The sequence below is a fragment of the Heliconius melpomene genome, chromosome 6, assembly GCF_056956725.1.
Source record: "Heliconius melpomene rosina isolate 202511_hmr_F chromosome 6, ASM5695672v1, whole genome shotgun sequence".
Classification (NCBI taxonomy): Eukaryota; Metazoa; Arthropoda; class Insecta; order Lepidoptera; family Nymphalidae; genus Heliconius; species Heliconius melpomene.
In genome coordinates this window covers 6,550,775-6,564,655 of record NC_140394.1, presented here as the reverse complement: position 1 = coordinate 6,564,655, position 13,881 = coordinate 6,550,775, and the positions used below count along the sequence as shown (strand labels likewise).

General features: G+C 31.8%; 1 protein-coding gene across 1 annotated transcript in view; it reads right to left on the bottom strand.

Annotated features, from left to right (window-relative positions):
• The window catches only part of LOC146538246 (uncharacterized), a 78,213-nt gene that overhangs the window by 52,824 nt on the left and 11,508 nt on the right, over positions 1 to 13,881 (bottom strand). The window contains exons 2-3 of the mRNA XM_085186421.1: positions 7,705 to 7,796; positions 3,585 to 3,750 (exon numbers count right to left, since the gene is read on the bottom strand). Of these exons, the coding sequence (XP_085042547.1) occupies positions 3,585 to 3,750; positions 7,705 to 7,725 (187 nt within the window). The 5' untranslated portion in view covers positions 7,726 to 7,796. The remainder of the gene's footprint in view (positions 1 to 3,584; positions 3,751 to 7,704; positions 7,797 to 13,881) is intronic.

Genomic DNA, 13,881 nt, shown 5'->3' with positions numbered 1-13,881 from the left:
TACAGCGTGAAGCTGATTTTTTTTTATGGTAGTATATGTTCTGTTGGTTGTTTGTCTCATAAATTCTTTTCTAAGCCATATACCACATTTTCTAAGCACATCAGCGAGCGGACATACGGTTTACGTAGATCCGTTCTCCTCTTTTACCTATGTCATAATATAATTAAAATATTACAGTTGACGCCATTCGTGGCGCTGGGGCCACAGGTTGTGAGTTCGATTCCCACTCCAGGAAATGAAATATTTAATATTTTCATATTCCTTGCTCATGGCGTTGAGCTCCGCCACTCAACACGATCGGCAGAAAATATGGAACGAAAATATCTTAATGGAAATGGGGTACCTAAACATTAGATTTCTAAGTTCCAAGGTAAATAGGTACATTAATAAGAAAGTCTCTGTCTAAGACAATGTTACAGAAAATATGATACCATTAATCCATGCAATTAAAACAACGAGGCGTTCGTATCTTGGAAAACAATCACACAACATTTCTAATGAAAATTCTTTAGTTATACAATTTTCCAACTTTGAATGTAAGTTTTATGCTGTAATATAAAGTAACTTTTAACTATACTTTTACTTGTGTTTTCTTCTTTTAAGCAAATACACTTTTTTATTGAAGACCTGTATAATATCGAAAATGAGTTCGTCGTGGCGCAGCGGTGTGACTGTAAGGCGACGGTTGTGGGTTCGATCCCCACTCGAGGAAGTGAAATATTTATTTACGTTTATATTTCCATGTTTTAGGTTTCCTCTACTTATCCTTCTGCTTCTAACAACTTTCTGTAGCTAAGCTGTATATGCATTTATAGCTGTGGTTAAAAAAGCGACGTCACAACGAAGCAATTTACTCTATCAGTTGTCTCGGCTTATATGACGAGACTATGACATGAAAAGAGACGTCATGTTGCAAACCGCGCCCATTTTCAATGGTAGCAAAATTAATACATGGCTTTCAAACTTCATATAAAAGTAATATATGGCTATTAGTTCTTTTGTAAAAATTGTGAATTTCAATATCGAATATTAATTTAAAATACGGTAATGATTAAAAAAACTTGGCATGGGGTTTTAATTAAATATAGTACAAATATACTACTAATACCCAAAATCAAATAAAAGACTTGATTAATACAACAAAGTAAATATAATAATTTATATTTTATTAATAAATATTACTATAAACAGGCAAACGATTCATAGAGTAAAATGTAATATCAATTTTACGTTTCAAAGCTAAACCATCGTCGTAGCCGCCTTTAATGAAAATGTTTGTAATTAGTGTAGAGCGGAGTGGTTAGTTGCTACGTGCTCTACGCTTCGTAAGAGGCGTGAAGCAATTATATTTGTGGCGGCTATTTCTAATAAAAATGATATTTTTTAATATAGATATTCTAGCACAATTTAAAATTATAATATTAAAGTTGCTCTTATAATATAAAGTTAGAGTGGAATACACACCATACTAATTTAATTTTATAATCTTCTATATATATAAAAGGACTTGTCCTCACTGACTGAGGTAAGACGCACGCACAGCCGTAACCGCTGTGCGTAGAAACGTGAAATTTGGACAGATATTTACTTTCGTAATCTGGACATCCACTAAGAAGGGATTTTAAAAAATTTTAACCCTAAAGGGGTGAAATAGGGGTTCAAAGTTTGTATGGAAAAAAAATTTAATCGGCACCGATTTTTATAAAATTTGAAATTCAGACTCTTAAAAGTATTTAATTGAACACATGTTTCATGATTTTCTAGAATTCTTCCCCTAAGGGTGCAAATAAGGGGTTGAAAGTTTGTATGGAAAAATCTTTAAATCGCCACCGATTTTTATAAAATTTGAAATTTAGACTCTTAAAAATATTTCATTGAACATAAGTTTCGTGGTTTATTTTAATTCATCCCCTAGGGGTGTAAATAAGGGGTTGAAAGTTTATATAGAAAAATCTTTAAATCGCCACTGATTACTATAAAATTTCAAATTGAGACTCTTGAAAATATTTTATTGAACACGTGTTTCAAAATTTATTAGAATTCACCCCTAAGCAATAAGCAAGCGAAGCTGCGCGCGTCCGCTAGTTATTTATATAACAAAGGCCAGTCGTGCAAAGCGCGGCGTTGAGTAGAGCCAATGCCTCCAGAATTCGGCGGAAAGTGGGTATCGGAGCGTCTTAAGACTAGGTTCCCTCTGCCTATCCTGCTTTGTGCGGGATACAGCGTGAAGCTGATTCAGTTATGAATTAATTTTTTACAACAATGTTAATTACTCGGTGAATAACCATACCTACTTATTTGCAGTCACTCGGTTAGAATTTAACTTTCAACTTTTTGAATTTAACTTTTAATTTCTTGCGCCGGTTCTGCTCTGATGAGGGCAGTAACTTTAGTGAATCAGAGGTTAATTATTTAACTTGAAAAAATTTAAACTGTAACTTTGACTTTACTTTCACTTTCTCAATGGAGAGAATTCTCCATTCCACATAACTCATATCTCGAATATTATGCTATAGCATGAGCACTTGACTGTACAATATGAAGTAAGCTTATATTCTATTTCTGTATTATTTGGAAAGTTATAGTTTCGAAGTCAAGACGTATTGGTTCTACGGCTTAACGATTTTCATTTATTTACCACCTTTGGTTGGTAACTAAATTCTTATATCTATTGTTAAGCGACAAGAACTACGTGTGTATATATTTTTAGAAGAATACATTGACGTACTTAACAGTAAAAAAAAACTTGACTGCTTTGACGATATGGTGTCCGAAGCATACAGCCGACTTACGGATCAGTGCAAAGTGAGACATCTAATAAATCAGCTTCACGCTAATAATCTACAACTTTGTTTTGATTTATTTTAGCAATATATATTAGATACGCGCCCAATGTTGTACAAATTCAGATGGAAAGGCAATCTTTTAAAAAATAAGTATTAATACTAGCTGAACCATCACAAAAGTTATAGCAGTTTTATGGGCTTCTCTATAATGGAACAGGTGTTATCGTCAGTATTTCTAAAGATTTATATGAACTCGTATATCTTGTAGAATAGAATATGTTTGCATCAAGCCTTAGCTTCGGGAACAAATCCATTTATAATAACAATTTATAACTTCATATTCCCTTCAATAAGCAAGGAGAAATTTATATAAAACCTAATATATAATATATATTTATCTATATTTTCACACCTTTAGTGGATTTATGATGGAAAATTATTTAACCACGCGAAGCCACAGACAAAAGGTAGTATTACGACAAAGGTTACAAACGACAATTTATTCCTTTTATAATCTAGTGTTAGCGTACTCGTGTAAAAGTGGGTAGATTTAGTTAAAAAAGTCTTTAAAAGCAGTGGAATTGTATCAAACGGGGATAATTACTTGTAGGCGGAAGCCCTGATTGGAAAGTATCTAGTGTGTAGTGTTGTTCTTGAGTGATACATGTCACTTATTGTAATTACGTGGAACCTCTGTCCGAGTACGTTGGAAACATATAGACGTTAAGTGTCTTATCGAGTTTTTTTTAAAAAATGCTAACCGTTTCCGATTTCTAACACTAGTTTTAAAAATCTCACCGTCGGAAACATGGCTTCTTAATAACAACAGGAGTGGGTGGGTCCGCGCGCGCCGCCTCGCCTGCTCGGCGTGCAGAGCACGCGCCTTGCGCTCTACCAGCGCCACCAGGACGGCCTCCAGCCGCACTGCCCCCGACTCCTCCGTGCATACCGCTTTGTCGACCGTCTGGAAAATTATTATTAAATTTGTTTAATATATACAATTTATTATGTATAGTGCCTGAAGTTCGATCCTGGGGGAAGGAATTTTTAAATTTCCTACTCTGGTAAACGAACTGTGGCGTTGAAAGCCGCCATTTACCATATAATGTTTCAAATTCAGGCGAATAATGGAGAAGAAGTGCCTTGACACTCAGTTTTCTCTGCCTACCAGGGTAGGCAGGGCAGGCTATATAGATATTTTAATTTACAAACTGGCTTATTCCATCTGAGTGTACTTTACAAGAAACGCTATTGATACAAAATTGGCCTGAAAAATATCAATGATTTCGGAGTTACATAGAGTAAAAAGTTATTATTTCAGATTACATAGTATAAAAGGACTTATTCACTTTAGTACTCCATCAACAATAAATTTGAAATCAATGAGAAAAGCATTAGCAATAGAATTACTTCCTGTCATGTTAATTTCCCGTCATATTCCCGATAATTTACAGTTATTTTATTGTATATATTTAAATGTATGATATTTCTTTCAATATGATTTCTATAAAATAACATTATTTCAAATATTAAGCTGTGGAAATATTACATCGCTACGTTTTATCTAATTAAAAGTTGAAAATGGGCTTCAGAAATTGATGTGCACATACTTTTTAACTGTTTGTGAGTTGGCTACAAGAAAGTTTAGAAATATCTTAGTTCTTCCTTCTCGGCTCTACGCTGTATCCCGCACATAACAAGGTAGGCAGAAGGAATCTAGAAACCTAGAGTTGAAATAGTCCGTTCCCATTAAGACACTTCCTTTTTCCACTTTCCGTTGTATTCCTGGCGCGTTGAGTGGCGGAACTTAACGCCGCACTTTGTCACGTTACCAGAGCGAGGAAATGAAAATGTTAAATATTTTCTTTCTTCGACTTCCGTCAAAAAAGAAACGATCTCTATATCTGTCGCGTTAACGACTTACCTCTCTACAGGTGCATCTTATTTATAAATATTAATATAACAATAAAGTTAAATTATACAAAGAAAAATAAAAAATAAAAGAAAATAAAAATAATAGATAAAATCCAAATTATTTTGCTTAAACGTTGCGATCTCATTTTTTCCCAAGTTTACGATTAATGTATTCTAATGATACGCCGAAATCTCAAGGAAAGGGAGCGATGAATTCGCCAATCTTTGCTCTGATAAAATATTTATGCTCCCGTTGTTTTTCTGCAAGATATACCTTCACTTTTATAGCGAAAACCAAACTTATGTATTGGTACAAAGAAGATGTGGCATACAAAGAAAAATACGTTTTTTAAAGAAGTTAAAATCTTTTTTATGTCGAATATAAAATTTAGTTTATTAAGCCCAAATTGTGTTTAAAACACGAACGGTGAGAAAATGGACATATTATTCTGATATGTAATAACTAATAATCGCGGACAAACATACATACATGCGGGTCAAATTGGGGGCCTACATTTTTGAAATTGGTTAAAATACCAAACGTCTTCCTAAATATAACAACTACTTCTCTGAAAACTGCATCAAAATCGGTTCATCCAAAGAGATAATCGCGGACAAACATACGGACATACATACGGCGAAATTTCATACCAGCGTATCAAATCCTTCTTTTTTTGAAGTTGGTTATTATTAAACTGAACTGTTTAAAATCAATGGCCACAATGACAACAGCAGGAACACTACAATGATTGATGTTTTATTTCTTTTTTCATACTATTGAAAATATCATACCTAAAACTATATTGCTATAAACTAGGTCTACGTGAATAAATCCACAGAAATTTGCAGTTTTTATTTATATTTGTAAATATATTACTTGAGGCCATGGTGCAAGAGTGCGTGGGTATAGACATGAAGGTTAAACGTTCAATATCCACTCGGAGAAAAGAAATATTTTATATTTTTATTTTCTCGCTCTGGTATCGAGATAAAACGCGGCGGTGAGTTCCGCAACTCTACGCGCAATTTTTCGAAGATTCGTTGGAGAGTGGAGAACGGTAGTGTCTTAATGGGAACGGTGTCTCTTAGCACTTAGTTAGCAGATACCCCTACCCACTTGTTCTTTTAATTCATTTTAAATTAAGATGCAACACTGTTTCTATAAATGTTAATAACAATAGAAATAAAACGACATATCATATTTTGCTTCTCATCGCATCGCACTTAATACACAAAATAAATATTCCGATATTTCAATTTTATATAGAAAAAGAAACAAATACATTTAAAAAAAATATCATATTTATCGATTGTCGATAATACAGCCTTTGTAATATAGATCGCACAATACCTCCGCTCTCGTTACCACTATTTCGATTACGACAACTATCACAGGCTTTATATCGATTGATCGTTTGGTTTTTCACATTATTTTTTAAGCCTAACAATAGTAGCAACGCACTCGGCGTTGTTAATGTTTGTACAAGCCTGTGTATACATACGTAACTACATATATTACTATATTTTCCTTTTATGATATTACTATCAATAAGAATACTTTATAACGTTAGTTTTTAAGTAGTAGGTACATATCGAAGGCCTTGACTTGATACAGACGAATATTTATCGCAAGGTTTTTTTGCAGCTTCAGGCTTTATTATATAAAGGATATGCAGAGGGTGCCTAGTGCTAAAACCGTTCCCCACTTTTCTCCTAATTCTAAAAGCATTGCATGCTGAACTTTTCCCCTTGTACCACGACTGGCTTCTAAATAAGTTATCAACATTTGTCCGTATGTGAATCGAACTCGTAACCATCGTGTATTTTCAGAACGTCATTAACTGAACCTTATATATAAAATATTACTTTACTTTTGTTTCCTTTCCTCACATAAATAACAAAATCGACGCTGGCTCAACAAATTCTTTTGACAGGTAGAACCAATGTGGCTGACCGACATTCAATCGGTCGAGTTTTATTAGGTCAAAGCGAAGCAAATGGAATTTTCTATTTTAATTTATAAAATATATTTATGTAAAAATAATATGATAATACTTAATGACTTTAAACAAATAACTGGACACAATTGTTGTTTAATTTTAAACTCGAATTATAAATTGCGTATATAAATAACTGTTGTTTAATTTTAAAGTCGAATTAAAAATTGCGTATATAAATAAATCTTGAAAATTTTGCGGAAATAGAGAACGGAGTGTCTTAACACTTACCCATTAAGTAACTTAATGTGTACAAGATACAGCGTGAATTAAATCTCATTACAAATTTAATTTCGTAGTTTATCCACAAACAAAAGATTCATTGGTTTATTTCAAAGCGCAGTCATCGACACTACATTCTAAATGAGCTGGCAATCTTTTTTTCTGAATGTAATGGGGTGAACTGAAGTGGAAGATTAAAAAATGAATAAAATATTACCCTTGATGCAGTATACTAAGCATATTGCATAAAACTCGACTGGAGTTAACATGAGGATTATGGCCGAAACTTTTATTACGAGATTGCTTTTATAAGATTTGTTAATATTTAAGAGCGTTACTTATTTTTGCTGTTTCTACCAGTATATCTGAATAAAGTATTTATATATATTTTTTCAAACTTCGCAAATGTATATATTTAAAAGTTAGTAAATGTAAACTTTACAGTTCTATTAAAATTCAAGTAAATGCCAATTCTCTAGATCTTATTTACTGTGTCGTATTGTGAGAATGTAAATTTATTTCTTTTTCACAAAAATCCGATAAGTTCATTAAATTTGGTAAAGATTTAAACCTGATCTTCATAGTACACATTCATATAACTAACAGTAGGTTATAACTACTTCTATACCGTATACGTGTAATAAGGGCAGAATAATAAAACACTAAAATGTAGAAAAACCTGTTATAAATAAAAAAAAATTGCGAAAGTAGTTGCTTAAACAACTTTAGATCATTATAAATCCTAAACTATTACCTAAAATGAAAAATAATAAAAGAAATCTTACATCGGTCGACTGCTGGCGCATGGTGAGCGCGCGGCCGGCCCATGAAGCCGGTCATCGCTTCACACCTACCGCTACCGCGCCCCACATTTCGCCTGAGAAAAAAAACTTTTTTAAGATACACAGTTATTGTTTTAAGTTTTTAATTCCAGTTGAAAAGTAATATCATCCAAAACTTTATTTTTATATATTTATATATTTCTTAAAATTTATTTATTACATTTTATAAAATAAAAGTAGTACATGGTAAAAATAATTTAAATTATTCATATTTATATGAATATATTTGTACATTTTTTAATCTGTGGTACATTACATTACACGTGAATGCGACGTTTGGTCAGCTCATGTAATTTTTTTACATAACAAATGACAATTTTTATCCATATGTTATCAAATTATATACAAATATATATATGTTTTATTCGTTAACCTCGCTAGCTTAATTATTTATAATATATTTTTGTATATTTAGTTCATATATTTTGTAAAAGTTATCTTAAAATTAAATATAAATATAAGTATTATACGTCATTACTTCATAAGATAAAATAATTGTAAAAATAAAATGTTCTGGTAGATAGAAATTTATGAATTTTATGAAAAATAAAATTACTTATAAGTGGATGCCTGGAGCGGTTATTATGAACTTGATAAAAAATATTACTTTACTTTATTATAAAGAATGCTTTTTCCTTTCTGTAACGCACAAAGCCAATATGGAATTTAAGTAATCACGTGGAAACCTTTCTCTAATATATTTTCTACCAACATTTTTATAAATTCCTACATGAAAGCAGCTCAACTTCATTCATATACTCCACTTTTATTGATGTAAAGATTTATTCCTGCTATTATATTCACACGATATCCTGTAATATAGGTAATAGGTGTGCCTAGTTCTATCCTGTGCATAGTAATATTATACAAATATTATTAATTGGAATGATTTAATATAATTTTTACATTTTAAAGTATATTCTACACTTTACTACTTGAAAGAAAAATACTTTTTAGAAAACACGTTAAGAATTGAACTTAAAAACCGTCCCAGAGGCGCAGGTTCAAATCCCGCTACGTCCAATTTTTATATGTTTTCTAAAAAGTATGATTTAATAAATTATGTTATACCAAACAATATCCTATCAACAGGCTTGCCAACCTATAGACAATAAGTATATACTTAGATACAACTCACCATAGATAAACGTTTACTATGTTAGTTAATATCGTCTACCAATAAAGGGATTCACTCGATTTAACCACAAGCTCTGTGAATATTACAAACCTAATATTAGCACATAGCTGTACTAACGGCTATTTGAAATGTTATTATTGTTTTACATTGTGATAGTTAAGTTTCAAAATATTAATAATTGAATTATTTATTATTTATTATATTAATAAGCTTATTACTATAGCCTATTATTTATTATTTATAAAAAAAATTCTTATAAATTAAAGAAATCGATTTATTTATTAATTCAGTTTATATGGCACACTTTCATATTTGAAAATTGAAATATCGATTATGCAAGTGATCTTCTCAACAAAGTGAAAATTAGGTCATATTAAACATAACATACACTTATATATAATAATTGCATATCAATACTGTCAATGCTGTTCATTAATTAAAGTGCAAAATACACTTCCGCTGACTATTTAATTTGCATATAGTGGCTTTTGTTTTAAAAATATATTTGCATATTTTTATATGCAAAATTAATAGTGTCACTTCATTCTTAGTTTACAGTATTAATCAAATGATATTACTTTTTCCTTCTTTTTTTATTGAAATATAGAATTTGTCATTTATACAGGATGGAATCGCTACTACTACGGCAGCAGCATATAGAATAAAATATTTCAAATTTATACCTAAAAAATAATCAGACGTAGATTTTTTTTTCATTTTACGATTTTTTTCCGTTATTTATTACGTGTGAAACTGTTTACTATAAAAATACTATTAAACGTGGCCGATTTGCCACTTTCATTTTTAAAAAACATTCCAAAACGAGAAAGAACCTAGTGTGGCTACCTAGAATATAAGCTAAAAATATATAAAATATGCTCTAAAAGCTTCACGCTGTCTCCTGCGTGTGCGTGTTGAGGGGTGGAACTTAACGCCGCTCTTTGCCTCGTTACCCGAGATTTCATTTCCTTGAAAGGTACTCAAACCCACACCCACCAACGATCTGTCCTTTTAAAAGTCTCACACTTATGCGCCACGGCTGGCCCAATTCTATTTATTTAAAAATAAGCATATAAATAAAGTCGTTAGTATAGATTGCGAAACGATAAAACTTCTCTAAGTACGTACTTGAAAAACTGATTAATAAGATAAACGACCCTTCAACACCGATCTCAGATCGGGTGCTAATGGGAATTTTATTTCTTTTTATTGATACTATTACTTAAAGTTTTTAGGTAAGCATTTGCTATGATTTTGGAAAATATATACAAATTAAAAAAAGTTTAATATTAGTTTAATTCTTTTTTTTTTCTCGTTTATGTGAATCCTATTGTAGTTCCAGGTCACTTTCGAGTTAAAGTTTATAAATAAGACGTATATGTATGTAACTGCGATTTATTTAGACAAATTACAGCGTTGAAATCCGCCTTCCACGCGCAATTTAATGAAGCAGAGAGATATTTCATTCGAGTCCCTTGCCAACAACGCAAATGGGAAAAAATAAATGGAAGATACTTTATAAAATAAAAAAAAGGAAATTTTTATTACCTAAGGTAAAATTAACTTTTTAGAGTTTCGTACCTCAAAAAAACCGAAACTGTTATAGGATCACTTTAATACTCGTCTGTCTATCAATACCATATATCTCGTGAAGATATCAAGCTGCAATTAATAGCCAAAATTCAGGTTTAAGGTCCTCTGAAGCACATAAAAAACCCGTTGACCTACACTTATAAAATTTGGCACGAAGTGAGTACTTACAGTACGAAAAAAGAAAAAATCCTAAAAGTGAACTTTTTACATATTTCATAGAAAACAAATATTACAGACCTTATAATTATATATAATTTCATTAAAAAATGTGTGAAAACCTGTCGGATTCGTAATTTTTTTGTAAATACGCATACAAAACATACTAAAAACATGAATATTTATTCAAATTCCAATAGCTATTTCCAATTCAAGCCGTAAAGATTTTGTCAATTCGTTCGTAGAGGAGTGCATAGATATAAAAGTGCTTTCGATATACGCTACGTGCTACGAGCTTTTCACGGTGCGCTGCTACGAACTATAAATAATGTATCAAACAACGTAGAATCAACGCAACACCGTATCGCATATCCCGCTTGCCATTGACTGGAAAATGTCACGCTTTTTAAAAAAAAGAAATATAAGCCATACTTTTAGCTATATTTAGGTATTTAAGCTATTAATGAGCATAAGGCCGCAGGTTTACAAGGCCCGGCGTTGGGTTCCGCCACTTAACGCAATGCCTCGAAAGTGTGAAGCAAAATGCCTTAACACTGAAGCTGTTTTATATATAAACTATTAAATTTAGCTATTTATTATATGAGAAATCATTTTGTTACCCTTTTTCTGTATATTTTAAGAAAAATATATACTTTAATTAATTTTTAATGCAAACTTCAAATAAATTACAAAATGTTTCAAAGACGATACTCAAATTATTATTAGACCGTACATTATTACAAAATACCAAAAGTCAAAGTCGTTTCAAGTATAACTGGTGACCGTGTTACCAATTAACCAGTTGGAGTTAATAGACGTAAGTAGGCCATGGACCCTCAAATAAGCTGAATTAGTCAAACGGCAAAGGGTACACAATCATCATTTAGTAAAACTTGATATAATATATGAGGCCAATCGTGATGCAGGAGCAGAAATTTGTGACGTGACTGGTTGTGGGTTCGATCCCCACTTCAGGAAATTAAATATTAACAATAGTTTTCTCGGTTCTGGTGTCGAGGCAAAAGGCGGCGTTGAGTTCCGCCCCTAAGGACGCAATGTCTAAAGAATTCGGCGGAAAATAGGGAACGGAGTGTCTTATCACTAGGTCCCCTCTGCCCCGTAAAGCTATTTATAAATCTTGATACAAAATTCTAATTATAAACAGCGCGACGCGGCGTTTAGAAACAATTTGTAATACTTAAAACGTACCTTGTTTTCGCCGCATTGCAGTTTGCTTTACGATTTTGCGGTTTTATACAATATGCAAACACGAGGCCTACTCTCTGACCAATCCTCACGAGAGATTCATTTGCATAGAAATCCGTATAAACTGCTAACCGCGCCGTAAAAGGCCCAAATGTTCCGCATAAATTAAATTTTATTTTATTTTATTTAACATTAACCTTAAGCATTCATTTTTCATGTTTTTTAATAAAAAACAAGAAATAGAAGGACAATAAGTACTTTACTGCTCTTCAGCATTAGGATTATGTAAGTAGGGTGGATAAAAAAAATAGAAAAGCCTCACAAAACGTGGTTTCAATATAAATTAATATAGTAAACGAAAATTTGCGTAACTCCGTGAACTCCGTCCAAGCGTTTGAAAGATTTTTATATTACGTTTGAGAATTTTTACCCGCTTAAGTACAGAATGTTGGCCGATATATGTATGTATGGGCACGAGTACTTACTGTTAAGCTTTTATATATATACGAAAATATTTCTATTATTCCGTAATTGGTTGGTTTGGTTATTCGTAAAATATTTGACTCTTACGGATCGTGTGGATTGTATAGGTAAACGTCAAATAAGTATTTGTTGAAGCAATGCTTAAAATGTTATGGTCAAAGTTCTACATATTTCTAAGGCTATAAGAAGAATTTATATATAATCTTATATGATTTATTTACGTTTATATTTCCATTTCTTCGCTCTGGTGTCGAGGCAAAAGGCGGCGTTGATTTTTGCCACTCAACACGCAATGCCTCCAGAATTCGGCAGAAAGTGGGGAAAGTGGGCAGTGTCTTAACACGAAGTTCCCTCTGCCTACCCCGCTGTGGGATACGGGATACAGCGTGAAGCTGATATAATTTATTATCGTTAGGTGTTTACTAATTTAATGGTAGATAAATTATTTTAAAACTTTAAAAATCATTAACCTCTTGAGATTTTGTTTTCTAGTTTCAGATATGAAATACTTGCATTGCACTGAAGTATTTGTAGATTTTTAATTTCAAAATCAATCTGGTCTCAGTTCAAATAAACAAGACACTGGTTTTTAATAAACGTATACTTTTTATGACCTCAAAAAGGTAAATGTGTTGTTATTTTCCTTTTTGTTACGACAGTTTTTGTGGAAAGCCAAAGTAAGAAATATAAAAGTTTCTATTACAACGAAAACTTTTGTAGTGTTGTTGTGATTCGTTAATTTTACTACAGAATTATACAGTGATTGCCTAAAACTATTATTTAAATTATAAATTATTTGCTTTTCATGAAATAAGTTATTATTTTGATTGTCACTTATTTGTCTATTATTAATTTGACGAATTAAAATCGATTGTACCGGAAATAATCAAATGTGCATTAAAAATGTATGGTATGATTTTTTAATTATGTTAAAAATATAAACGTTTTATATTATATTGACGTTTAAATTAGCTGTCGATCGTTCTTGTGGTGACCGCGCTAGTGGAAGCATCCAAAAATTGTGTGGTATATACTCGTATTTCGATATCTAATTTGAAATTTGCAGTGAAAGCTGAAATTTTTTAGTATAGTGTTAGAAATCGGAATCGGTTAGCGTTTTTAAAAATAACACGATAAAAATACATACCGCCTATATGATTTTAACGTACTCGAATAGAGGTTCCACGTAATTACAATAAGTGACATGTATCACTCAATAACAACACTACACACTAGATACCTTCCAATCAGGGCTATCGCCTACAAGCAACTGTTCCCGTTTGACACAATTCCACTGCTTTTATTGTCTTTTTCACCTAAATCTACTCACTTTTACACGAGTACGCTATAACAATAGTATAATATTCAAGTCGAGTTGCGATAATAATTAAATTTTCCAATAATTATAATTTTATTATGCAATAAAAGCATGTTATCTTTTGTCTACACGTATTCTTTTGTTTCGGCTTTGCTGCTTAACCCAATAATAATTATAAATACGCCTCACGGTTCCCCAGTATACACTTAAAAACATTGACTGCCGC